A 27,005-nucleotide genomic window follows, 5' to 3' on the forward strand; every position below is an offset into this window, starting at 1 on the left:
TGCTCTGATTTTCACATACTTACCTGAAAGAAACTGACATGAGCCTATTTCAGGCTACATGTGACGTCAGCCATACCTGCTCCTAATTTCGACCATCTGTCCAGTATCTACCCAATATCCAGCAGGTGGCAGTGTTAAACGGGTAGCATGCAAATCTGTGGCATATTACATATGCAAAATTCATGTTTTTAGTGTTCACCTGGTGCATCACAGAAGCTGTTTTAAAGTGGTGAGTTACAAAATGATAGCAACTGTCCCAATTGTCACCAAACTTGGTATACTACGCTTTGTACGTTAAAAAAAAAACAAAAAACTATGCTTTGCACGTACTGACTCCAAGAAAGGTATTGTGGTAGAGGTGGTGGCCAAGTGGCTAGTGTGCTTGGTTTCAATGCGGAAAGTTCTCAGTTTAAACCCCACCTCTGTCCACTCTCCATGTAATGTGGACTTGCGTCAGGAAGGGCATCCGGCATAAAACCTGTGCCAAAATCAACATGCAGCTCCACCTCGGATCTGCATGATGTGACCCCCGAGAGCAAAACAAGGGAGAAGCCGAAGGAGCAGAGACCCCAAGAAAGGTATTGTTTTTGTTTTCAAGGGGTCAAAGTTCAAGGACACTGGTGTATACTTTATAAAAATGTTGGAAGTGCAATAACTTCTATTTAACTGCTCACTTGTCACTAAACTTGGTACATGTGTTGGGTATATTGACCCCAAGAAACCTGTTGATTTTGGGGTTAAAGGTCATAATCATTGAAAGGCCCTTTGTAAAAGCCCTCTGCAAAAAAGGATCACTTGACAAAGGTAAGTTTATCAATGTTTGCAACTGGTACCATGGGTTAGTGCAGATGACACTCTGGTTGGGTTAAACAAGCTGAAAGACTCGCTACATTTTACAGGATATGTGGGAATAGAGTATTTTCATGTGATGTCACAAACCCGGAAGTGGCCGTTTCAGTGGTGTGCTGCAATCCATTCTGTTTATACCTGCATCTAGAGTCCAAATGCTGTCATGGTGAATTATAATGTTGGCTGCCACAGTCAGTGAGACAGAGCCGACCTGTGTTACTATAGATTACTGAAGGTGATCAGGAATCGGGGTGAAGTTTGTGAAAAAAACGCCAGAATGTGAAAAGTGATTGTCTACAACATGACCCCTTTAATAATTATCTAATTGGATCCAAGATCATTTTATTTTTAAGCCTGTCCATTGAAAACCATGAATCAAACATTTTTAAACCATTTTAAACCTGTAAGGAGCTCCAGGCTCCCACATTTGAGATTTAACAGTGACAGATATTAAATATTATTTAATAAATATTAAATAATATAATTTAATAAATTATTAGATATTATTAGTTAAATTTAGTTTGAAGAATATTTAACATGTATCTTACCTGTATGTGTGGTACAATGATCGCATTGGTTCCGAGATCGTATTGCTACCACTGTTGCCAAGGTGGTTTGGTGCAGAGGTCACACTTCTGAGTCCATATCTATATCTTACAGCTGTCTCACAAAGTTTTGCAACGTTTTTGCAAAATTTCTGATGACATGGCCAAAACGGCTGGCATGCCAAAAATTCTGACGTTAGTGAAAACACTATACGAACATGCAATTCTTTGGCATTTACATATTTACACGTGTTGAGCCCTCGTTCTTTGAGTCTGTCCTGGATCAAACAGACTGTTATTACACAAGTTGCAGTTTATTTATTTCAGGTGAAGTTGTTCAGACCTGGTTCTCTCACGGACAGAGCATGTGGGAGCTCTACGAAAAAACCCAGAATACAGTTTACAGTAAGGGTTTTGTAGACATCCATTGACATCATTCACAATAAAGAAGCAGCCCTCCCATTTGTGTGCTTAGGTGATCAAAAAATTTCATGTCATGCTTGGGCCATGTGGCTAACTGGGTCAAGCATGAAAGACATTAAAAACGGGGCCTTGGGTTGGTGAAACCATTTAGTCCATGGGCCAAGCAGGTTTTCGGTACCACTGAAGGTGACCAAATGACACTTAGAATCCGGCCTCAGTATACCATGGCCTACACAAAAATGTATGATAACCATCCCAGGGTGGTAAGCGTCAATGAAGAATTACACAGAGGTCAAAATGTAAAAATGCTCCAATCATGTTGAAAACTATATCACATTATTTGTCTGATCATTATGATTCCAAAAAGGTATAGTTTGGACCACCTATGACGGAATGTTCTGGAGTTATGGGGTTAAAACAGCGAAAATGGTGACAAAGGTCAATTTCAGTTTGTATAATGGTCAAAAGTTAAAGTTGCTTTAATTTCAGTAAAAAATGATGCAAATTATTGATGGGTTGATAAGGAATAGTTTGCACCATCTGTCATGCTTAGTTATCACGTTAGAGGGTAACATACCACCTGTCATTGAATTCAGTGGATGCCGACCTTGTTTGACCTTTACTTTGAAGACCATACATTCAACAGTCAAAACTATTCCGTTTATTAATCTTTTTATTTCAACCAATAATTTGCATCATTTTATTATATAACATACATATTGCTAAGTTATATATCAACATGAATTGATACTAGTTTTTACATTTAGAACCAATTTCACAATTATTTTCATAATTAATAGGTGTGTGTGGATCGGGAGGTCTGGGCGGCTTTGCTTGAGCTGCTGCCCCCGCGACCCGACTCCGGATAAAGCGGAAGAAAATGGATGGATGGATGCCACATCCCGTCTCCCAAATATTTTTATAGTGTGAAATAGGTTTAAGTTGCTAAATTCAATTACTCAAAAAAGGGGCAGAAAAACAAATATGTTGCTGTATGCTCTTGACCAGAAGATGGCACTAAATTTAACCGCTGTGACCAGCACAAACAACGCTGTTGCTAGGCGACGGTACTACGCCACTCGTCTCGAGTGCTTTTCGAACCGTTGACTCAAGCTTCATAACTTAAACGTTCATGTAGCTCGCGGCTGCCATCTAGGGGAGAAGCTGCTGTAGTACAGTGCTCATTCCCGGACTGTTATTCTACTAACAACATCCGAAGCGTTGGAAAGGCTTGACAATATACTAATTTTGTGAATTACAAATTTTAAATCTCATAATATCTGTCTTTAGTGTCACAAAAAGCTAAGAATTCCAATTTTGATGCTTCCGGGTCCTGAACAAAGCACATCAGTCAGAAAGCTTCGGCACAGTGCTTCAGGACCGCTATCAATACAACTCGACACACGCTTCGAGCCTCACTGGCAAACGCAGCATTACTCTTTGGTGCTCGTTTTTGCTCATTAATCGAAAGGTAACGTGCACAGAACTCTTTATTTAAGTGGTTTAATAAGAAAATTGTATTTTTTATTGTAAGCTTGAGGTCAATAGGTATAAATGTTAAACGGTAACTTTGACCCACGTAGCTAACAAGACAGCGTGATGCTGCTTTTTAACAGTTACCTTTTTTTTATTCTATATTATATTTTTTGTATTTCTTATTTTATTTTGTTTTATACGATGGTTTCCAGTATTGTTTAAATTTAAGACTGAATTATATCCAGAATAAGCGCAAACTCCAGTAATATACACTGTACTTTGTACAGTGCAGAAGAAGGTAGAAACTATGTAAAACTTGCATAATAGTCCTGTGACTGAGACTTTACACTCGGAGTAAGTGTTTTTGTTTTCTTTATTCATTTATTGCTAATGAAACAGGTAGTCCTGCTGTGAGAGTACAACTGTTTTGCTAGGGGACATAAAATTAACGTTTTGTGAGGAAGCACAAAAGCTGCCACAACACAGTAGGTTGTTGTCCCCATGCAAAATATTTGCATCCCTCATAAAATTGTTGTTACACACAGTTTGTGCTTCACTGTGACATAGAGCAAAATCTTTCATAAAATGCTTTACATTGCAGCATGTTTTGTGTTTCCTTGCACACTTTACAACTTTTGTGTTACTTTGTAAACTTGTGGCCTTCCTCATGCCAGATTTTACATTCCCAAGCATCACTTTTGCACTCAAAAGAGGTTTTGTTTTTCATTTCAAAATAGTTGCATTATGAGCTAAATTTGTTGCATTCTCCCCTGATAGGTTTTGTCAAACATAATGTGTGTTTTCTTACAGGGTTTATGTTTTCGTGAAAACTTTGATAAAATTGCTGCATTCCTTCACAAAACATTGTGTTCTTGCATAACTTTTTTTCCCTGTCACAGGTTTTGTGTTTCCTGATATTAACCTATAAAACTGCTGCATTTCATCCCAGCAGATTTTGTGTTCCTTTTGCACAGTAAGTTTTGTGTTCTCTCACCTAGCTTTGGTTTTATCTGGTAAAACTGTTGCACTCCTTCACAACAGATTTTGTATTCCCTTGCATAACTTTTGTTTTGTGTCGCATTTGTTTTAAAGAGTTAAAGAGTTGTTTTAAAGAGTTGACAAGCTTGTCATTGGGGACCAACTCCAGATGTAGAGACGCTGCCTTGGTCAGGGGCAGAGAAAGGAACAGACCCTAAATAATAATAATTAATAATAATGAAATAAAATAAATAATAATGTTTTTGATTGTGGGAGGAAACCGGAGTGTCCAGAGGAAACCCATGCAGAGACAGGGAGAACATGCAAACTCCGCACAGATCATCAGGCATCATCACCATGCTGCCCTGGTCCACCTGTTGTGCACAGAGACTTTTACTCTTAAAGAAACAAGCACAAAGTAAACAGTTAACTCTTTAAATTTGGCTCACGTTTACGATGAATGATTCTTTTCTTTTTCATTCTGTCTACAAGGAGGCGATTTCTTTTGACCCTGTTAATTCACGTTATGTGTGCAAACCTCATCTACTTGCATATTTCCTCCCACAGATTTGCCGACTCAGGTGGACACACCCAAACTTGCATATTCATGAAAAGAAGTGTGTTTTGCTTAGAAAGACATGGTCCTCAGTGTGTGTTGTTCATAAATCAGCATGCACTTTTTTTTAAGACAGTGCTACAATGTTAAAACATTTTTAGGTCACATGTAGACCTTTAGTAAATCTGGACCTTTACTGTATGTTGGGTTTTCCTGTTATTTGTCACTGTATCAGTTGTTATGTATTTTGTGTATACATATATTTTTTTTGTGTATACAATAGCTCGATTTACATGGTGTTGTGTTTTTATGTTAGAGGTCTGTTGGTCTCAGGGTGATTTTTCAGTAAATACAGGGCCGTTTAATTGATAATTGTGCTTTTATTCCCTTTTTGTTTTAAATGTTGCAGCGATGCCTCTTCCAGACACGATGTACTGTGCTGAGCAAATCAACATCCCTCCTGAGCTGCCTGACATTCTGAAAAACTTTGCTAAAGCAGCCATCCGAACACAGCCTCGGGATTTGCTGCAGTGGTCTCAAGCGTAAGTCTTCGTTGGCATTTTGGAAAGATGGTATTTGATTTTCATTTGTTCTGATCTTGATCTCTTAAACAGTATCATAAACCGTGTCCCCAGGCACCATTTCTCAACAAAAGACGGTGAGCCCTTTTCACCTGTGAATGTCTCGGCTTTGGCTGTAATTGGATCTCGTGGGGCATTCGTGTTATTGTGGGAGCTAAACTATCTGACTTTTCCCAACATGGAGGGACAAAATATACAGCTTTGGATGCAATTTAAATAACAGAATCACAGAGCTTTTCTGCCCCTTGGGGTTGTTATCTTATTCTCACGATGCGTTGTTGTCCAGTTTAGCGTGGCAGTGTTTACAGCTGAAAAAGTAAAGGGAGCCATATGGAGAAACAAAGGAAGTAAAATGCCTGCCAGGTTGCAAGATGTTTTTTCCTCTTCTGTTTATGTAAAACTCTGAGGCATACGTTCCGCTCAGGGCTGCTAAACATTAGATTGCTTCTAAAATCATGATAAAATTTAAACAATGCAGTAACAGATGTAAGAGTGTGTATAACAGCAGTACAGGCATGAGAGTGTGCATATTTCATTTAAAATATGATTAATGGATTTCTGTGAGGGATTATTTATTGGCTCACCTAAGTTTGAAATTATAACACTTGTTCAGAGATATGTTTTGTATTTGAAGATGTTACCAATAACTTTTTTATTTTTTTTTATGAGGCAGTCATCGAGTGGGTGATGTCCGTTGGATCCTTTGTTGTACAGAATTGCTCCAAAATACCTGAGTTTTGCAGATTGGCACCATTATTGACCCTGTTTTGCATTACAAAAAGAAAGAAAGCAATAACAAGGGCATATGTTCACCATTTTCCTCACATTGTAAATTGTTGTAACCAAACTCGAACCAAAATGTGATAGGTCCACTTAACTGTCATTCATCATATGTTGTGCGTATGTTAATTTTGCTCCTCAGATGGTACGCTTTCCACACATACACTGATATATTTTGTGAGAAGTTGCAAACATAAAACAGAGAAAATATTACTTAAGTCAGCCCTGGGCTGCTCCAGTTTTTAGTTAATAAATAACCTTGCATCCAAAATCCAGTAGGGACCAAATTTAAAGAAAAATGTCTGCATTTCTTGTTGCAGATATTTCAGTGCGCTTGCTAACGGAGAGCCTCTGCCTGTTAAAGACCAACTGGAGGTGAATGTTGCAACCCAGGAAAGCGACACGGGGCTGACCCCTGGTCTGCTCAAGACGCTTCACAAACAGGTATTTTCACTGGAACTCACTGAGCCCATCTGTAACATATTAGCGTATCTTCCTAGTTTGAGAGGTCCTGCGACTTATACTCTGGTGCAACTTATATACTGAAATATCACACATTTGTTATTCATCATAATAATAGCTATTTATATTGGGCTTTCCAAGGAATGAATGCACTAAACAAAAATCTCCAATAATAAAAGTACACTACAGCAATGGCCAAAAATTCCAATTTAAAGAACTTATATTAAAAGTGTTTCCAACATTGTGGGCCAGCCATCTGAGTTAATCTGCATCAAATATGTTGTCCATCTTGCTTATTTTTTGAAATCATTTTGGCACTCACCACAAGCAGAGGGCTATTCAATTCTCCATCTTATGAGTACTGATTGACTGTTGTCCTAACTGTGCCAGATAACTTCCAATATGTTGTCAATCACACATTTAGTTGTCTATCTTGCTTATTTTTTGGAATTTAAAAATCCTTATGTTAAGTAACAGCACATGCTGTGGAGTGCACATTTGCTACACCAAGGTCCTGTCTAATGTTAAACTCGTCCTTAGGGAAACGCTATGTTAAAAAGTGGGTTCCACATACAGAAAAAAGGTGTGACTTATGCTCCCTTACAACTTGTATGTTTTTATGCTTAGGGGAGGTGATGGTCTAGTGTTTAAGGTGTTGGGCTTGAGTCCAGAAGATCATGAGTTCAAATCCCCGCCTGACTGGAAAATCACTAAGGGCCCTTGGGCAAGTCCTTTAATCCCCTATTGCTCCTGGTGTGTAGTGAGCGCCTTGTATGGCAGCACCCTGACATCGGGGTGAATGTGAGGCATAATTATAAAGCGCTTTGAGGGTCTGATGCAGATGGAAAAGAGCTATATAAATGCAGTCCATTTACCATTTACAATTTTTGATAGGTGTGACTTACACTCCAGAAAATACTGTAAGATAGTGAATTTATTAAATATTTTAAACTTGCATATTTGTGAATAGTTATCACCACACTGACATCACAGTAGCAGTAGCACTGAACCTCCAGCACGTCACATTCCAACAGGCTGATGTTGATACCTAATCTGAGATCATCAGAACTATCTTATGTGTGTATGAAATTCTTTCTGTTCCGTATTTGCTCATGAAATGATCCTGTGCTTTTAAATGAATAAGATGAGCTCAGTGTTACTTCAGGGTGATGTGATCTATTAGTACGGAGCAGGAATAAAGTCAGTTCTTCTGTCTTTGCTCTTTCTTAGTTTATTAGCTTTCCACGTTTTTTAATTGTGACAGTTTAAACGAAGCGATAAACCGATCTGTGTGCACGGATGCCAGATCCTACAGCTGGCTGATGTTTATGTGACAGGAGGCATGAAGTCATGCCTCTTTTCCTAACCTTGAATTATTATTTTACTTGTGTTTAGAAGTGTGAGAGGAGATGAATGGACTGTGTAATCTTTGTAAATTTGTCATGTTTTCTAAACTTTTTTCCTCCTCCTCTATCCGCTCCTAGCTGTCTCACAGGCAGACATGCAGCAAAGAGGACCTGCAGAAAAAGTGGAGGGCTCTGTGTCTGCCCAGGGTGCAGCTGGAGATGCTGCTCTCGCTGGGCGACTTTGGCTCAGATATCAGCTGGATGGAGTTCTTTACACTGGCGTGCAGCGGTTTGGGAGGGGTGAGACATGACATGTACTATAAATCCAAATGCACGTTCATACTGTAACATTTTGTTGGAACTGAATCCTTGCTGTGAGGGCAAATACTTTCTTTGTTCATCTCACAGTCTAGTTGGAGTCAGACTCAGACTCCACCTTCAGGGCCACCAGATTCTGTAATCTGGCGCTGTAATGACACAGCAAGCAAAATGCAGAGTTTTACAAACATATTTTTAAACTTTTCTTTTCTTTCATAGTCTGCACTGAGTGTCTCTCTGAGTGTCTTTTCTGTGGTTAATCGAAAAACACAGCTGCAGACCCACTATGCACAACAACAAACACTAACACCCCCCCCCCCCCAAAAAAAAAAACCTAAAATCTCTTTCTAAGAATGGTATGACCTAAAATATGCTCATAAAACCTTGCGCTTTCCACCTAAATACACAAATTCTTGATTGTTCTTGCTCAGAGACTGCAAACCAGGGGTGAATCCAGAAGGAAAGACGGTGTTATGGTGCGGACGTGCTCTCCACAACACCCCTTGATTAAAGGTCCACTTTTGAAGATATTTTTCATACTACTACTATACTACTTAATAATAATAATCATAATAATTAATTAAGAATTTTAACAGCTAAAATGTGTAAATCATAATTTCTTTGGACCGAAGTTTTACTGTAGTTCTGGACTAAGTTTAATTGATGAGCCATATAATAATAAGTTTAGTTTATGTAACTTGTATGCATAAATAAAGTGGGATGTGAAGCAATATCTTTTTCATGTCATGTGTAAGCTCAGCAGTACTGGGTCTGTTTGTGATTCTATCTTAAAAATCTGGTCAGTTAGGATGAGGGACCCCAAAAATATGAAAGTGATTACAACTCTTGTGGTTAGTAATATTATCAAACAAACATGTAGATTGTGATATCAAAAAAAAGGTGAAAATGTGCAAAAGAAAATACAAATACAACACACATTATGCATTATAACCAAAATGGGGGGGGGGGGGGGGGGGGGGAAGAGAAAATAATCGCCAAAACAACCCTCCAGAATGCATCTCTGAACATCAAAAACCCAGCATTTTCTGGTGGCCCCCTATTTCAGATTCTTGCTGCAGGATCTGAAATGACATTTTAATTGGTACCGAATTAAGTTAAAGATGTAGAAAATCTGTCCCCTTCAAATGTGTTTATCCTGAATTATTTAAATAATGTGCAGGTTAAAGTCTTTCTACAACCCCTGGCAAAAATTATGGAATCACCGGTCTCGGAGGATGTTCATTCAGTTGTTTAATTTTGTAGAAAAAAAGCAGATCACAGACATGACACAAAACTAAAATCATTTCAAATGGCAACTTTCTGGCTTTAAGAAACACTATAAGAAATCAGGAAAAAAAAATGTGGCAGTCATAACGGTTACTTTTTTAGACCAAGCAGAGGGAAAAAAAATATGGAATCACTCAATTCTGAGGAAAAAATTATGGAATCATGAAAAACAAAAGAACACTCCAACACATCACTAGTATTTTGTTGCACCACCTCTGGCTTTTATAACAGCTTGCAGTCTCTGAGGCATGGACTTAATGAGTGACAAACAGTACTCTTCATCAATCTGGCTCCAACTTTCTCTGATTGCTGTTGCCAGATCAGCTTTGCAGGTTGGAGCCTTGTCATGGACCATTTTCTTCAACTTCCACCAAAGATTTTCAATTGGATTAAAATCCGGACTATTTGCAGGCCATCACATTGACCCTATGTGTCTTTTTGCAAGGAATGTTTTCACAGTTTTTGCTCTATGGCAAGATGCATTATCATCTTGAAAAATGATTTCATCATCCCCAAACATCCTTTCAGTTGATGGGATAAGAAAAGCGTCCAAAATATCAACGTAAACTTGTGCATTTATTGATGATGTAATGACAGCCATCTCCCCAGTGCCTTTACCTGACATGCAGCCCCATATCATCAATGACTGTGAAAATTTACATGTTCTCTTCAGGCAGTCATCTTTATAAATCTCATTGGAATTGCACAAGACAAAAGTTCCAGCATCATCACCTTGCCCAATGCAGATTCGAGATTCATCACTGAATATGACTTTCATCCAGTCATCCACAGTCCACGATTGCTTTTCCTTAGCCCACTGTAACCTTGTTTTTTTCTGTTTAGGTATTAATGATGGCTTTCGTTTAGCTTTTCTGTATGTAAATCCCATTTCCTTTAGGCGGTTTCTTACAGTTCGGTCACAGACGTTGACTCCAGTTTCCTCCCATTCGTATATTGCTTTAAGTTTTCTGTCTTGACGCTTTGATGTCTTCCTTGGTCTACCAGTATGTTTGCCTTTAACAACCTTCCCATGTTGTTTGTATTTGGTCCAGAGTTTAGACACAGCTGACTGTGAACAACCAACATCTTTTGCAACATTGTGTGATGATTTACCCTCTTTTAAGAGTTTGATAATCCTCTCCTTTGTTTCAATTGACATCTCTCGTGTTGGAGCCATGATTTATGTCAGTCCACTTGGTGCAACAGCTCTCCAAGGTGTGATCACTCCTTTTTAGATGCAGACTAACGAGCAGATCTGATTTGATGCAGGTGTTAGTTTTGGGGATGAAAATTTACAGGGTGATTCCATAATTTATTCCTCAGAATTGAGTGAGTCCGTATTTTTTTTCCCTCTGCTTGGTCTAAAAAAGTAACCTTTACTGACTGCCACAATTTTTTTTCCTGAATTCTTATAGTGTTTCTTAAAGCCAGAAAGTTGCCATTTGAAATGACTTTAGTTTTGTGTCATGTCTGTGATCTGCTTTTTTTCTACAAAATTAAACAACTGAATGAACATCCTCCGAGGCCGGTGATTCCATAATTATTGCCAGGGGTTGTATAATATGATGCTGCATTAGAAAAGAGCAGCAGTTGTTAGTGAGTGAAATATAATCTTGTTTACCAGGAGAACAATTTGCTGTTTTCTCAGCTGTCTCCACCTTGTTTTACCTTAAATTCAAGGTCATGATCACAAAATGGTTTCTGTAAAAAGGTGAACAGCTTATGATTTGGCTGTGGAAAAAAAAAATCAGTCAGAAGATTTTTTTGTTTTGTTTTGCTTTAATCTCAGCTCATAGGAAACATCTAGCATTCACTGAAAAAAATGCTACTTTGGATCAACTTAACTCCCCCTCTAGCTGCCACCTTATCGTGGTGGGGGAGTTTGCGTATCCAGATGATCCTAGGAGCTATGTTGTCGGGGGCTTTGTGCTCCCTGTAGGGTCTCCCAAGGCAAACAGGTCCTAGGTGACGGGTCAGACTAAGGGCAGTTCAGAACCTCCATGACCAGTAAAAGATCAAGGACCGAGACGTTGCCCAGTATGGCGGAGCCGGGGTCCCACCCTGGAGCCAGGCCTGGGGTTGGGGCTCACGTGCGAGCGCCTGGTGGTCGGGCCTTAGCCCATGGGGCCCGGCCGGGCTCAGCCCGAAAGAGTGATGTGGGCCCGCCCTCCTGTGGGTTCACCAGCTGCAGAGGGGGCCATGGGGGCCGGGTGCAGAGAGGATTGGGTGGCGGTCGAGGGCGGGTGGCCCGGCGGCCCGGTCCATGCTCACAGCCCCTGGCTGTTGGGACGTGGAATGTCACCTCTCTAGGGGGGAAGGAGCCTGAGCTTGTGCGGGAGGTTGAGAGATACCGACTAGAGATAGTCGGGCTCACCTCCACGCACAGCTTGGGCTCTGGTACCCAACTCCTGGAGAGGGGCTGGACGCTTCATTTTTCTGGCATCGCCCACGGGGAGAGGCGGAGAGCTGGGGTCGCATTGCTTATTGCTACCCAGCTCAGTCGCCAAGTGTTGGAGTTCACTCCGGTGAACGAGAGGGTCGTGTCCCTACGCCTTCGGTTCGGGGTCTCTCACCGTTGTTTCGGCCTACGGGCCGAGCAGCAGTGCAGAGTACCCGACCTTCCTGGAGTCCCTGGGAGGGGTACTAGATAGCGCTCTGACTGGGGACTTCATTGTTCTCCTGGGGGATTTCAACGCCCACGTGGGCGGTGACAGTGAGACCTGGAGGGGGGTGATCGGGAAGCATGGCCTCCCCGATCTGAACCAGAGTGGTGTTCAGTTGTTGGACTTCTGTGCTAGTCACAGTTTGTCCATCACGAACACCATGTTCGAGCACAAGGGTGTCCATAAGTGCACGTGGCACCAGGACACCCTGAGCCGGAGGTCGATGATCGACTTTGTAGTCGTATCATCTGACCTTCGGCCACGTGTCTCGGACACTCGAGTGAAGAGAGGGGCAGAGCTGTCGACTGATCACCACCTGGTGGTGAGTTGGATCCGCTGGGAGGGTAGGAAGCCGGTCAGACCTGGCAGGCCCAAATGTATCGTGAGGGTCTGCTGGGAACGACTGGTGGAACCCTCTGTCAGCGAGGTCTTCAACTCCCACCTCCGGGAGAGCTTCTCGCAGATCCCGGGGGAGGTTGGAGACATGGAGTCCGAGTGGACCATGTTCTCCACCTACATTGTCGATGCGGCTGCTCGTAGCTGTGGTCGCAAGGTCTCTGGTGCCTGTCGCGGCGGCAATCCCCGAACCTGGTGGTTTACACCGGAAGTAAGGGATGCCGTCAAGCTGAAGAAGGAGTCCTACTTATCTTTGTTGGTAGGTGGGACCCCAGAGGCAGCTGACAGGTACTGGCAGGCCAAGCGTGCCACAGCCCGTGTGGTCGCAGAGGCAGGGAGGAGTTCGGGGAGGCTATGGAGGAGGACTATTGGTCGGCCTCGAAGAGATTCTGGCAAACCGTCCGACGCCTCAGGAAGCGGAAGCAGCTCTCCACCAGCACTGTTTACGGTGCGGGTGGGGAGCTGTTGACCCTGACTGGGGATGTTGTCGGGCAGTGGAAGGAGTACTTCGAGGATCTTCTCAGTCCCATTGTCACTTCTTCCGAAGAGGAAGCAGAGACTGGGACCCAGGCCGAAGTCACCGAGGTGGTTAGAAAGCTCCTCGGTGGCAAGGCTCCTGGGGTGGATGAAATCCGTCCTGAGTACCTTAAGTCTCTGGATGTTGTGGGGCTGTCTTGGCTGACACGCCTCTGCAACATCGCGTGGCGATCGGGGACAGTGCCTCTGGATTGGCAGACCGGGGTGGTGGTCCCTCTGTTTAAGAAGGGGGACCGGAGGGAGTGTTCCAACTATAGGGGGATCACACTCCTCAGCCTCCCCGGTAAGGTCTATTCCAGAGTACTGGAGAGGAGAATTCGACCGATGGTCGAACCTCGGATTCAGGAGGAGCAGTGTGGTTTTCATCCTGGTCGCGGCACACTGGACCAGCTCTACACGCTCCATCGGGTGCTCGAGGGTTCATGGGAGTTTGCCCAACCAGTCCACATGTGTTTTGTGGATCTGGAGAAGGCGTTCGACCGTGTCCCTCGGGGCACCCTGTGGGGAGTGCTCCGGGAGTACGGGGTCTGGGGTCCCAGTGGTGGGCACAGATAACCAAAAAATTAACTTCAGTAACAAATAATCAGATGACTGAAAAGTTATCTTCGATAAAGATAAAACAATAAACCACCCAAAAATGTATCGGTAGTTACAGATAACCGATAACAGATAAATTCCAATATTATCTCTGGCACATTTACAACTACTAGTGAAACAAACTTAATAGCTTATAATAATATTAAAAATAACAACAGACCCAAAGAATAAAGCCACACTTTTTTCTTTCAACAGTCTGCCCCTGCTGGAAGCTCTTGTCTATTACAGCGCTCCAAGCACAGAGGCACCCCGAGATCCAAATAATAAGATCACACTTTTTTCTTTCAACATTCGGCCCCTGCTGGAAGCTCTTGTTTATTACAGCACTCCCAACACAGAGGCACCCTGAGTAACAGCCGTAAAGCCAGCTCTCTATCAACGACAAAGCTCCGGTCATGCGGAGGTCTTGAAAAATAAAGTCATATTGAGTTATGGTGTTGATTTATAAATAACATTAATACCGATAGAATAACTCCATTAATGTCAATTCTGTCATTTGTACAAAGTTAAAATATAACATATATCTTTTAATGTTGAATAATGCACTAATTCTGACGTTTTGTAACAAAGAGACAGATCGCAAAGGATTCTGGGTAAACATGCCTCTGCTAAACACTGATTGGTTCAGTCATTCATTATGTAAACCAACACGTTAATGTGACGCCTGTCGTGTGTTGGTGTTTAAATGTGCTTTTGTAAAATATTCCAGTTTTTTATTTGTAAAAACAGGCATTTTTACGGAGTCCTGGAAGTGTCATCGCAAAATTTTTTGCATGTGGAGAGAATGTGCGCATGTTTGCGCACATTCTCTCCACATTCTCTCTTTACAACATTCATTTGATGTTGTAAAACGTGCTTTACAGTGTGCGAGATGATTTTTCATGCAGGAATTTTTTGGACCAAGTTTCAGGTTAATCGTGCGTCCTGCATCGTGTAGTGTTCATGGAGTATCAAGCTGCGGTCAACATCTGACGACCACCTCCTGATCGCCGATCGTATGGTGGAATGAGAATCAAACCTGTTTGATATATTATTGTGGTCGGCCGTCGTGAGGTTATCCTGCTGCTGAAAGCTACAAGTAGCATCCAACCTTTCGCACTGTGCCTGTGCAAACACTGCAGAGCTGTCTTGTAATAATGTTATTATTATTATTATTATTGTTTTGCAGTTGTTTTGTTTTTAAACTTCATTTAAAAAAAAAAAAAAAGCCATTTGCAAAGCAAAAAAGTTGATTTGACTAAAGCAAAAGAGTTATTAGCCCAAGAATAAAACCAGAGGATGTGACTCTAGAACGACTCAAAACAGTTATTTTAATGTCATGGAATGAAGCCCTCCTTTCAATCCAAATAAGAACTGGATGTCAGACAGGGATGGATCCGGTAGGGAAGCAACACCATCTCACCCCACCAGAATGTTGTCCAAATAATACAATAGAAAATTGTGTTATTTGGACATTCTGATCATGTGTAAGGGCCCCTTCACACACAGTGCGAAGTTTGGACGATGTTTGGGCAAATCGAATTTGCGCACCACAAAACATTGCGCTGATGGGCAGGAGTGCATGATCCCGGTACGAGAGGTCGTGCACACGACGGTGTCTTTCAAGCAGGAACAGTGTGAGGTGCACCACATTGCGCCGCTTATGTGGAATAAATAAAAAACAAAAAAGAAAAAAATACACCACCCACGAGACTTGAACCCGTGCCTTCCAAAAGTTCTGATTGCCAGTCAGAAACATTACCACTGAGCTACGGAGCTGTCCTTTAAAAGCTGCGGGAAGCTGCCTCATATCAGGAAGGACATGGAAGTATTACAAAAAAAAAAATAAAATCACACCATATAAAAACACCGCATTCATCAAGTGAGCAATACAAATATGATCCATCTGTTCCTCTGGTAATGACCCATGGCCACAGAAATACTGTCATGAAATTTCATGAATGAGAAGCATTGTGCTCTGATGTCCACATTTACTGGTCCGGTGTGTCCAGTCGTGGCGTGTGCATGTTCTGTCCGACATGCGTGTCTTGTGGACGGCGCGCCGCAGCACAGACACCATTTCATGTGAAACAGAGCTCACGTGGGTGACATGACAGATCGCCCACTGCGTGTTCTGATCTGACGGTCCATCTCAACTTGACAGGCTGTCGTTGTCCGCTTCTTGCGCGTGCTCACTCGCTGCAGCTTGTCGCCACGGCAGTATATGTTTTTATTTATGCCCACGTAAGTACAGCAATCAGACACACGCACCTCACAGTGGACAGTTGTTAGTCTATGTCTGTCCAAACACAGTAGGTGTTGTCCAGCTGGAATGCCCAGAATGACAGGTCCCCTCAGCTGCTCCTGTCGGAAGCCACGCCTCCTGTGAGTGAAGCGCACACACCCACGTGTCAGTGTGTGTGTTTGCAAAGTCACACTCTTGGGGAACTTAGACAAATTTCACAGCAGTACGACACTGATTGTCTGCAGTCTGTTGTCATGCCAAGAGTGCAATTGGCCACACATTTTCTAACTGCCAAGTGAGTGGCGAAAGGGTGCAATGGGCTCTCACAGCACACACTCTGTCTGTCAGCCGCTGGTGTGCGCAAATAGTTGTAGCAACAGGTGCACGAGGCGTTGGAGGCAGGTATGAATTTACACGGTTTGCACACGATTCCTTCATCATGCTCACTTCGACCAAACTTCGCACTATGTGTGAAGGGGCCCTAACCGATGCACATATTTCAATCATGTGAATCCAACAGATTCATTTTTTTTTTTCTCAGTGTGCAGTGGATTTGGATAACATTGCAGAGCGCCATCTGTTGTTTTCTGTCACTTCTATTTGCAAAAAAAAAAAGTAATTAAATCAGCTGTGGTGTAAAATGTTTTTATATGCACAATAGTGTATAAATTAATTTGCACAGATAATTTATGGTTAACTGTGAAACAGCACAGACTAAGTGACAGACTTGAGAACACTCAGTCAGGAGGCTGATGTAGAACATTTCAAACACATGAGGGCAGTCACGTTCTATCTTGAGGCGCATGTCAATGTCAGTGTCAAATTTATTTATATAGCACATTTAATACAGAAAAACTGCCCAAACTGCTGCACACACACAAAAAATAATAATAGTAATAATGAAAAACACAACAGGAACAAAATGGCTAAAATGATCATCATACCCAGATCAGGAATCAGCTAGCTTGAGTCGAAAGCCAGAGCAAACAAATGAGTTTTTAACCAAGACTTGAAGATGTTTAAAGACAGGGCCATATGGACATTCAAAGGAAGCCTGTTCCAGAGTCTCGGAGCTGCCACTGAAAATGCACGGTCTCCCCTGGTTTTCAGCCGGGATCTCGGCACTTCCAGAGTCAGTTGATTGGCCGATCTCATATTTCGACCTGGAGCATGAACCGACAGAAGCTCGGAGAGGTAGGAGGGAGACAATCCATTTAAACATTTAAAAACCAACAACAACAACTTGAAATGAATCCTGTAACTGACTGGAAGCCAGTGCAGAGAGGCCAGTACAGGAGTTATGTGGTCCCGCTTTCTGGTGTCTGTAAGCAACCACGCTGCAGCGTTTTGAACCAATTGCAGACGGTGAATGGACATTTGATCTAGCCCACAGTACAGGGAGTTACAATAGTACAAAAGACAGGTGACAAAAGCATGAATCACTCTAAGTCAGCCCAGGGCAAATAGGGTTTAACTTTACCCAGGAGACGAAGCTGAAAAAAGCTAGACTTGATTACAGAGTTCATTTGCTTTTCAAATTTAAAAGAACTGCCAAAGATGACACCAAGATTCCTTACAGATGGGTGGCAGTGGTTACTCAGCGAGCCCAGAGCAGTGGCATCAAATGAGTTCCCAAATACCACAGTCTCGGTTTTAGAGTCATTCAGATTAAGACAATTATGGGTCAACCAGTCCTTCACTTCCTTTAAACAATTATTCAAAAGTTTAAAATTGTCTCTGCCCGGGTACAGTGGAAGATAAATCTGCAGATCATCTGCAAAGAGGTTAAAAATAAATATATTTTCTAAAAACTGACCCGAGTGGCAGCATCTACAGAGCAAACAATAAAGGGCCCAAAATGGAACCCTGTGGCACTCCGCATTTTAGTGGGGCAACATCAGACTAATAAGGGCCAAGGTGCACAGCAAACGACTGATTTTCCAAATAGGATGTAAACCAACGTAAGGCAGTACCTTTAATGCCAACATGGTTTTCAAGGCGCAACAACAGAATTTTATGGTCAACTGTGTCAAACGCTGTCATTAAACCTAAAAGAATTAAAACAATAGAATGACCAGAATCAACAGTTAAAATTAAGTCATTAAAAACTCTTAAAAGTGCAGTTTCAGCATGGATCTAAACAAATTGTAGCATGAGTTAATGACGTATGTAAGTTGTGGTTATGACTGTGTGTGTTCTCAGACTATCATCACGGCCTTGAAGTTTGCCTGTGAGATCCTGACGGAGGATGAGGAGGGAGGTCCTGCTCGGATCCCCTTCAGCACCTTCGTCCAAATGTACACCTACCTGGCTCACTTGGACGGGGACATAACACAGGAGCACATGGACAGTTTCCTCGGCGGCCTGCAGACACAAGCGTAAGTGCTGTTTTCACACGCGTCATCAGTCAGACACACAGCCGTCAGCGTGTGATACTGACCCGTTTGAGAGGATTCACATACACTTATTTAAGTACATGTGAAGACAAATATTGTCTTTATTCAAATCATGTCCTTTTGGACTTTGTAACATTTCATTAAAAAAAGTTACACATACACCCCCAAAAACGTTTTGTCTAAAAATCAGGCCATGTGTGTGTCAGTGATTTACACACACACACACATGTAGACAGAGGGCGAGAACTCTAGATTTTGTGTTTGTGGTAATAATAATAATTCTAGCTTGTTGCTATGGTGATGAGCACATCACTGTAGATTGGAGGCTATGATAACAAGGCTGAAATCTTTAGCACTTGAGCACGCTATCTAGCAGTTAAACAAACTGTAACCCCTAAATCAAACTTTCCTGCAGTTTGAAAAGCCGCATTTCAGGGGAAAGAAAAAAAAAGGGGGGGGGGGGGGGAGTGTGTGTGCGAGAAATCACATTTGTCATGGACTTGTAAAAAGTTACGATTCCATGAGGAATCAAACCCGGGATGTCTCATTTATGGTTATAGCCATTACACTACAGACTGGCTGAATCAAATGTGGAACTTAAATTATTTAAAAGCAATCGATGAATGATTTTAAAAAGAATTATGGTTACAATTAAAAGTTTCCAAAAGAAAAACCTCAGGTTGTATTCCAGTAATACTGAGTATTGCTTAACATACTGAGTATGTAGGATTTGGGGGCTTTTGTTAGCAGAAATAGGATGTAGCATTAATAACCATCTGTTCATTAGCGTATAATTAACTGCAACACTAAATCACTGTGTTTTTATAAGCTTAGCATGAGCCCTTAATAGCTACATGAGAACAGGTCCCCACATGGAGGCTGTTATTTTGCATCCATATGTTGACACAGTAGCTGCATTCTGCAGCATGGCGGAAACACTGATGACAAAAGGAAGAGGAACCGATGGTTGCTCCCCTGTACACGTGTAACAGACGTCAGCAGGTGTCGCTGTGCATATGTATGTAGTTAGTAAACCTCACTCCCAACAGCTCAAAAGGCTTCTCTGGTCACAAGGCCAGAGCCCTGGGTTTTAGCCTTCTGGTTAGAGAGTCCGACTCCCATGCCGAGGATCGTGAGTTTGTGTCCTGAGGGGAGCGAATGGGGTGGAGTCATAACAACACAACGCAGAGTGCAGCCGCTACACACATCTACTGGTTGCTAGTGCAGACTAACATCTCTGAGAACCTTCAGTTTTGTGAAATGTGGGGTCATACATAATGTTTTTCACGAGAAGGCAAGGGAGCATGAATTCCCATCACCAAACAAGCAAAAACATGAAGGGAAACAAAATTACAGCAAGTGGTGCATAATGCAATCTGCTACCTCACCACTAGATGACACTAAATTCTACACATTGTAGCTTTAATAGGTGAATGTTTTAGGGAATACTTGTTTTCGGGAATACTTGTATCACTAAGTTTGATTATCTTGTAATAAATGAGAGCTCTTGGCAGAATTCTATTACACCTGTGGTAATAGTAGATGTCCACCAGGTGGAGATATTGTTCCATTTCAAGAACCCTCAGTACAGGCTAGAATACAATAGAAACGTTATTGTCATTGCACATATATACATACATACATACATACATACAACGAAACTTGTCCTCTGCATTTAACCCATCCTAATTACAGTTAGACACAATCTATTCTATTCTAGGCTGTTTTTTATAGTAGTAGATAAGACCATTATAATTATTTTATTTTTAATATTAAGAATTATTATTATTCATGAAGTTTTTGGACATTGTTATATGTGTGCAATTACAGCTGCAGATTGAGGTTTACAACTGTGGTTTCTGTGTTTGACAGCAACCATCAGAACGGAATGATTCAGGTCTCCAACTTTTGCACCAGGAAGGGAGGCAACGCCAGATTGAATACACCTTAAAAAAAACAACAAAAAAGAAATAACATAAAAGTGTTGTGTTCATAAATGTGGTTATTCCTGCTGTTGTGAGGACAGTTATTCCAAAAAGCTGACTGCTGCCCTGGGTTCTTCTTCATCGTTGTCCACATGAGTCAGGCTTCTATTTGGAGCTGGAGTGGAATGTTGTAAGGAGTAGTTTGAGAGGCTCAAAGCTTCTACACAACGTGTCAGGTGGAACATGTTTGCTTTTTATTAGCGCTGCTGTTAGTACGGGGTTAGCTGAGGTTTGTTTACCGTACACACAGCACACAGACTGTTTGGACTGAACCTAACGAGCGAAGTAAAATGACGAGAGCAGAGGGTATTAAGAACACAGAATTCCTTCTGAGAGTTAAAATCCACTGAATGCTTTCTTCACAGGGTGTTTTTGTTTTTTTGTTGTTAATGGTAGAGGACAAACACACACTCCCAGAAGCTGATGACACTAAATTAGTAGCGTACTGCTGTTTATATCAGGTGTTGTTATATCAACATGCTGAGTTTTACTCTTACTAACTCATATTACAGATGTAGTAGCTGAAGCTAATGTTAGCACTAACCCTGTAACACCAAGTACAGTTGACGCTAACTGTGTTTGTTGCTAATGTTAGCATTTGCGTTAACGCAGATGTGCCATGTTGATGAAACAATGTCTCAGAAAAACAGCAGAATGCTTCAAACCAGGAAAACTAGCTTGGACTCCTGAATAACAAGTACGCTTCTTTGCATGCATGCAAATCTGCACAAGTTCATGCAAAACTTTTAATGTGTCCACTAGGTGGCAGTAACACATTGAATGCACAGAAATCCACAAATCTCTTTTGTGACCTACAGCAAAGCAAAGATGAGGTGATACAAACACTTACTGCAACATTTTGTGTAATTAATATTAAAGAAGTAATTTTGTGTTTGTGTAATTGTAACCACGCCCCCTACACCTGGTGGTGAGGAACAATCTGACCAATCATTTTGTTTCTGTGTTCTGTTTGGGAGTTTGGAGGTCTGCATATTTGGATTTACCCAGAATGCCTTTCTGTGAATAAGTTACATATGTGTTCTAAAAGAATGTATGAAACAGCCTTTTAATGCACACTTTGTTTTCAGCTGTGTTGTTTTGAAAATTTCTTTACACAAAAAATATAAATATTCAACAAAGCATCTATGTTTCTTTGTTGTTGTGAATATGATTTTTGAAAGATTCCCCGTCTTCCCAACTGGCTGATGATAATGATAATAATAATAATAATCACTGCTGCCCTGTCACTTTATTATTATTATTATTATTATTATTATTATTATTATTATTTTATCTGCTGTAAGATGTTATTCCTGTTATCAAAATGTGACTGTTTTTCAAGGCTGGGGTGAATCTGATCACTGAACTAATGAAAAATTCTGGATGAAAGGAATCAGGATCAAAGGCAATCCAGATACACCCAAAAAATGCAGTCATCTCTTCTTCAAGCCAGTGGGTTAAAAAAAGAATGTTCTATTCAGGTTCTTTTGAGATATCCTGCTGATAATCACTCAGACCAACAAATAACAAAAACAAACAAAAACAATGTTCTTGATGGAGATAATAACATATCAATAACATATGGCTGAGTAAAATGACATCAGATTTTACTTGATACACAGAACCAAAATAATCAATCTGCTGCTAATATTTAATGACGTAACAACCAAACAGTCTTTGTTTCTGTGTTCTCTGCTGTGCCTGCTCCCTAACGAAAGGGCTGATGTTTGGACAAGTGTTCTGGTTTGGGGAGTTTCCGTTGTAAAGTTGCGCGCACTCCGTGTACAGCTCCATACTGCTGGTAGGGTTTTTTTTTGTCCTTCTTAGTGATGATGTAAACAATTCATGTTTCTTCCCACCTGGTTTGTGACATCACTGTTGTCAGACTCCACACCTGCATAAAAGAGAGAGAGAGAGAGAGAGAGAGGTATTCCTGGAAATAGTGACATTCTAAAAACAACCCTATTTTCCTTAAAGTCCTCACACTTTTTTCACTTTTGCTTTGAGCTCCACCGGTCAAATGGGTTCCTGTCACTGGTGTTTTCACCTGCATCATCTGTTAGCAACATTATGCAAAATGTTATGAACTGACCATCACAAGGATTTTTGTCAATTTTTCCAAAACAAATGCAAGGACATGGGCAAAAAACAAAATCTGTTTGTAATCTTACAAGCCCAACATACATGTCTAAATGAAGCGGCAACCTCCATTGTTGAAAAATTAAGCCCACATGGAAGTGCCAAAAACTTGTAGTTCCTTAAATGGCCACCCGAGGCTGGCTCCAGAAGTGAGTCACTGATACTCCCGCCCCATGCTAACCCCCCCAAGAAGGATTTTGGTCTCTATTGCTAGTTTCTCCATTCATGACAAGCATATAACTAATCAGTTTAAGATATTATAAGCCACAAGGTTGTGAATAATTAGGAGTGTGGTCACTTTGCAGTGGCTGCTGTTGCAGTGGTTGATGCGCCAGTATTTCTGATGAGTGGAATTTTAGTGTAATTTAATTTATATGCTAGCACCACTGACATGAATTAGCAGGAAAGGATAGCTTGGTGACATTAATTGCATTGGTGGTACCAAGCCATGCGCTGTAAGAAGTACCGCCCAGTCCCTAAAAAAGTACATTAATTAAACACCCAAACAAAGGTTAGCCTTTTAGCCTTAGTTTAGCTTGGTAACTTTAAGCTAGGTGGGTGTGTTTTGGCTTCATTTGTCAGGCCGGTCTTTCCCATGCTTCACCTCTTTACCCATTTATTGGTTGATCAGGAGTTGGATGGAGCCCGTCACTGCCAAAATAGTGACATTTGGAACCACGCCATTTGAACTTTGAACCCGCTCTTCCGAAATCCTACAAGTGATGTCACACAGGGTTTGTTCAGTGTATTCACAGTTTGTGGATCTCAGCCTGTGCAACATGAACAGGGGCATGCACTCTATTTACCACCGCGATAGTCAAAAACAAAACAAAAAATAAAACGATGGCGTCTGCAGGACATCTTGGAGATGCGTCCGGAGCTCTGTGCTTTTTTGTTTTTAACATTGGCTCTGCTGAAAGAACATGATGTCACTGCAAAAATGTCAGTGATTTTGGAATGTCCGCTGCAGGCTCCTCCAAAATGCACATCTCCAGGGACACGGCGAATGTAGCAGAGCGGCGTGAACACCACACAAAGGCTCCTTTCAGTCGTACGGAAAAAAACGGGTCTGAAGAAAACACGCTTCATCTGTCTTACTGTTTGGGTAATTTATCAGTTGGCTTCTACTTTACTTTCAGAGAGTTAAAGGGGAAGCTAGTTTTCAATGTAGGCTCTCTATTTTTACACATTTTGGGGGTCACCTTTGGGGGGTGGTGGAATTAAGAGCAGTATTATTGATTTCAAATGCAAACGCTGTCACGGGTTGACCTGCGAAGCTAAAAATGTTCAGTCAACCGCTTTTTGTTGTCTGTCTAATCTGTTGTTTTAAAAGGTATACTTACATTTAGTGAGGTAAACGTGTGCACGTTCCCCTCTGCAGGATCCTCTCTGTGCTACTCGACAACTCTAATCACACTGTTTATCTGTTCAGCAGCAACAAGCAGTTAACTCAGTGTTTTTAGCTTGGACCCTCCGCTATTTCATTAATTAGCCGTTTAGCCTGTGACGTGTTTGCATTCAAAATCAATAAAATGCACCAATTTGTTTTTTGTTGCAAGTGAAAAGATGACACTTATACTGACTTGTAATGTAAAATATCAGAATTCCCCTTTAAAACTGCTAGTTTTAAACCCCCCCCCCCCCCACCTCCATTTTGCACAATTGTCACCAGACTAGAATGTACTATTTTTACCATTTTTTTAATCATAGATTGGGATTATAGCAGATGTGCACTCGTTCAAGTGTGTAGACTCGTGAGGGAAGCCACCAAAGGCTTTGATTGGAAAAACTGCATAGTGCAGCTTTAGTCTCTTCACAGTGCAATGGCACAGAGAAGGAAGATTAATGGATAAAATAGAGGAACTCCACCTGCCACAGTGACAGTCGGTTAACTGAAAGGTCAGTGGTTCAATTCCCGATTACGCGTCTGTGTGAAGTGTCCTTGAGCAAAGTAACAAACCCCAGATCTTCTGGTCCTCACGCCCAGGTGACATTAATCAAACTGCCAAAACACGAAAACACACACGATGCAGGTCATGGACAACATTTCTGTCGCATTGTTGTAACTTAGAAGAAAATTTCTGACTTTGTATCTCATAATTGAATAATTAAAAAACGAAAATAATAATAAAAAAGTTGTCTCATAATTATCAAGTAGAAAGTCCATTTTAAAAATCTCAGTTACAACTAGAATGTCAGATTAAGACTTTTTATGTCATGATGTCATACCTCATTACAATTTAAAGCCACAATTACAGTATGTCTTTATATGACTTTGAAAACAACATTTTGACATTTTAATCTCTGATTTATAAACTGAAGTGTCCTCCTTGGTATCATAATTACATGTCTAAATTTGGACTTTTGCCAAATCATTACTTTGGATCGACCGTGAGTGAAACCAGGGAGCAGCTAAAGGGACTTACTTTAGCTGCAGGTGGCCAAGTTGTTAGTGCACGTGGTTTCGGTGCTGAAGGTTCTTGGTTCAAACCCTCCCACCCCTGCCACATTTCTCTATGTAATGTGCATAGAGCAGGCCATGGAGCAGGTGATGAGAGACCCTGCAAGGTTTATGAAAAATGTGGGTGTGGAATCCATTAGCTTAGTGGGGAAATCAGTGCAGATAATCCACTATGGTGATAGTGGAGTTTATCTGCCAGGGAGGGAAATTCAACAAGTTGAGACTGTGGCCTGCTTCTGTAGTCGTGTCCATAAAAATCATACAGGGATATGCTTTGGAAACTTAATACCCATTACTACATTGGATGATGTTGAAATTGAGGATGGCCCAGTGGTTGTTCCAGCAATATGAAAGATTTTGTCTGCTACCTACAACACGCGTGGAATGTCTCAAACCTAAACTTACCTCCAGACATCTTATACGAGGTCTATTAGAAAAGTATCCGACCTTATTATTTTTTTCAAAAACCATATGGATTTGAATCACGTGTGATTACATCAGACATGCTTGAACCCTCGTGGGCATGCAAGAGTTTTTTCACGCCTGTCGGTTACGTCATTCGCCTGTGGGCAGTCTTTGAGTGAGGAGTCGCCCACCCTCTCGTCGATTTTTTCATTGTTTAGGAATGGCTCAGAGACTGCTGCTTTGTTTGATCAAAATTTTTTCAAAACTGTAAGGCACAACTGAGTGGACACCATTTGATAAATTCAGCTGGTTTTCGGTAAAAATTTTAACGGCTGATGAGAGATTTTGGTCTGGTAGTGTCGCTTTAAGGACGGTCCACGGCGCCTGACGGCGATCTGCGCTTCGAGGTGGCAGCGTCTCGCCGTTTCAAGTTGAAAACTTCCACATTTCAGTCTCTGTTGACCCAGTAAGTCGTCAGAGAACAGAGAACTTTCAGAAGAAGTCGGCATGAGGAGTTTATTCGGACATTCCATTGTTAACAGACATTTTGTAATGAAAGAACGTGCGGGCAGAGTCTCATGTCGGGCCGGACCCAACCGCGGGGGGTCGCGACAGGAAAAACACCTCCGTTGGAAACCTTAACGGGCAAGTTGGAACATGCCCAAGCTGTTAAACAATTTCTCAGTTACTCACTTGTTGAAAGCCATCAAAAGCCGCCTGAATTTTACAAATGGTGTTGTGTGGGCCGCTGAAGAGGAGGTACTGCTGGCCCACCACCATTAGAGGGCGCCCTGCCTGGAGTGCGGGCTCCAGGCACCGGAGGGCGCTGCCGCCTTACAGGAGCAGCCAGGATGACAGCTGTCACCCATCACTGGAGACAGCTGGTTCTAATCAACAGGGAGGTATATCAGCAGGACGGCATCTCCACCTCATTTGCAGAGATATCGCCTAATCAAAGAGGTAACGATCTCTGCCCGAACATATAAATAACCATTGTTGTATTTCTTGTTGAGTATTGGTAGGACAGCAGACTACTGGACAACAGTTGGATAAGTACTCACCTTCCTACACTCCTGCATTGTTGTTAACGAGAGGTGGAGGTAGACTCTCCACCCTCCGTGTTGCTGGGTGCAGCCGCATCCACACCTGACTGTTTTTGTTCCTTGCCAGCAGTACCGGATCCCACGAGCGGAGGCAGTGGCCACCTGGGAATTCGGGACTTGGCGGCTCCAGTATTCCCGGGGTTCGGTGGCAGAGGAAATCGGGTTGGTTCCGGTTCGACTTGGACAGACGTCTCCTATCATCGAGCCTGCCCACACGACACCGTTGTAATTGGACTTAGTCTCAATATTGTAATCGGCTGTGTTGTTGTGCCTGTTTTCACAACAGTAAAAACAGTGTTATTTGACTCCTCCATTGTCCGTTCATTTGCGCCCCCTGTTGTGGGTCCGTGTTCCTACACTTTCACAACAAATGGTTTTCAACACGGAGGTGTTTTTCCTGTCGCGGCGCACACAGATTCACCGACTCGTCACGGAAACGACTCGGCAAATTTGCGCGCACGTCTTTCATTACAAAATGTCCTTAAACAGTGGAATGTC

General features: G+C 41.8%; 1 protein-coding gene across 3 annotated transcripts; it reads left to right on the plus strand.

The window, feature by feature from the left end:
• Positions 1-3,199: 3,199 nt before the first annotated feature.
• Positions 3,200-21,538, plus strand: ropn1l (rhophilin associated tail protein 1-like). Of its 3 annotated transcripts, XM_034165182.1 has the most exons (7): positions 3,220-3,288; positions 4,193-4,266; positions 5,237-5,369; positions 6,509-6,632; positions 8,135-8,296; positions 18,221-18,396; positions 20,287-21,538. In XM_034165182.1, exons 3-7 carry the CDS (start codon positions 5,239-5,241, stop codon positions 20,363-20,365), a joined length of 672 nt encoding a protein of 223 aa, XP_034021073.1. In that variant the 5' UTR covers positions 3,220-3,288; positions 4,193-4,266; positions 5,237-5,238; the 3' UTR covers positions 20,366-21,538. The 3 variants fall into 3 exon arrangements, with proteins under 3 accessions (XP_034020926.1, XP_034020996.1, XP_034021073.1); XM_034165035.1 differs by lacking the exon at positions 4,193-4,266 and having other exon boundaries at positions 3,200-3,288; positions 5,229-5,369; XM_034165105.1 differs by lacking the exon at positions 4,193-4,266 and having other exon boundaries at positions 3,216-3,288.
• Positions 21,539-27,005: the final 5,467 nt, after the last annotated feature.

Source organism: Thalassophryne amazonica, chromosome 1 (assembly GCF_902500255.1).
Source record: "Thalassophryne amazonica chromosome 1, fThaAma1.1, whole genome shotgun sequence".
NCBI classification, from domain to species: Eukaryota; Metazoa; Chordata; class Actinopteri; order Batrachoidiformes; family Batrachoididae; genus Thalassophryne; species Thalassophryne amazonica.

Coding starts and splice junctions, on each gene's coding strand:
- ropn1l (XM_034165035.1), top strand. CDS start 5,239: ATGCCTCTTCCAGACACGATGTACTGTGCTGAGCAAATCAACATCCCT. Junction 5,370..6,508: donor TTGCTGCAGTGGTCTCAAGC/GTAAGTCTTCGT, acceptor TTCTTGTTGCAG/ATATTTCAGTGCGCTTGCTA. Junction 8,297..18,220: donor CGTGCAGCGGTTTGGGAGGG/GTGAGACATGAC, acceptor GTGTGTTCTCAG/ACTATCATCACGGCCTTGAA.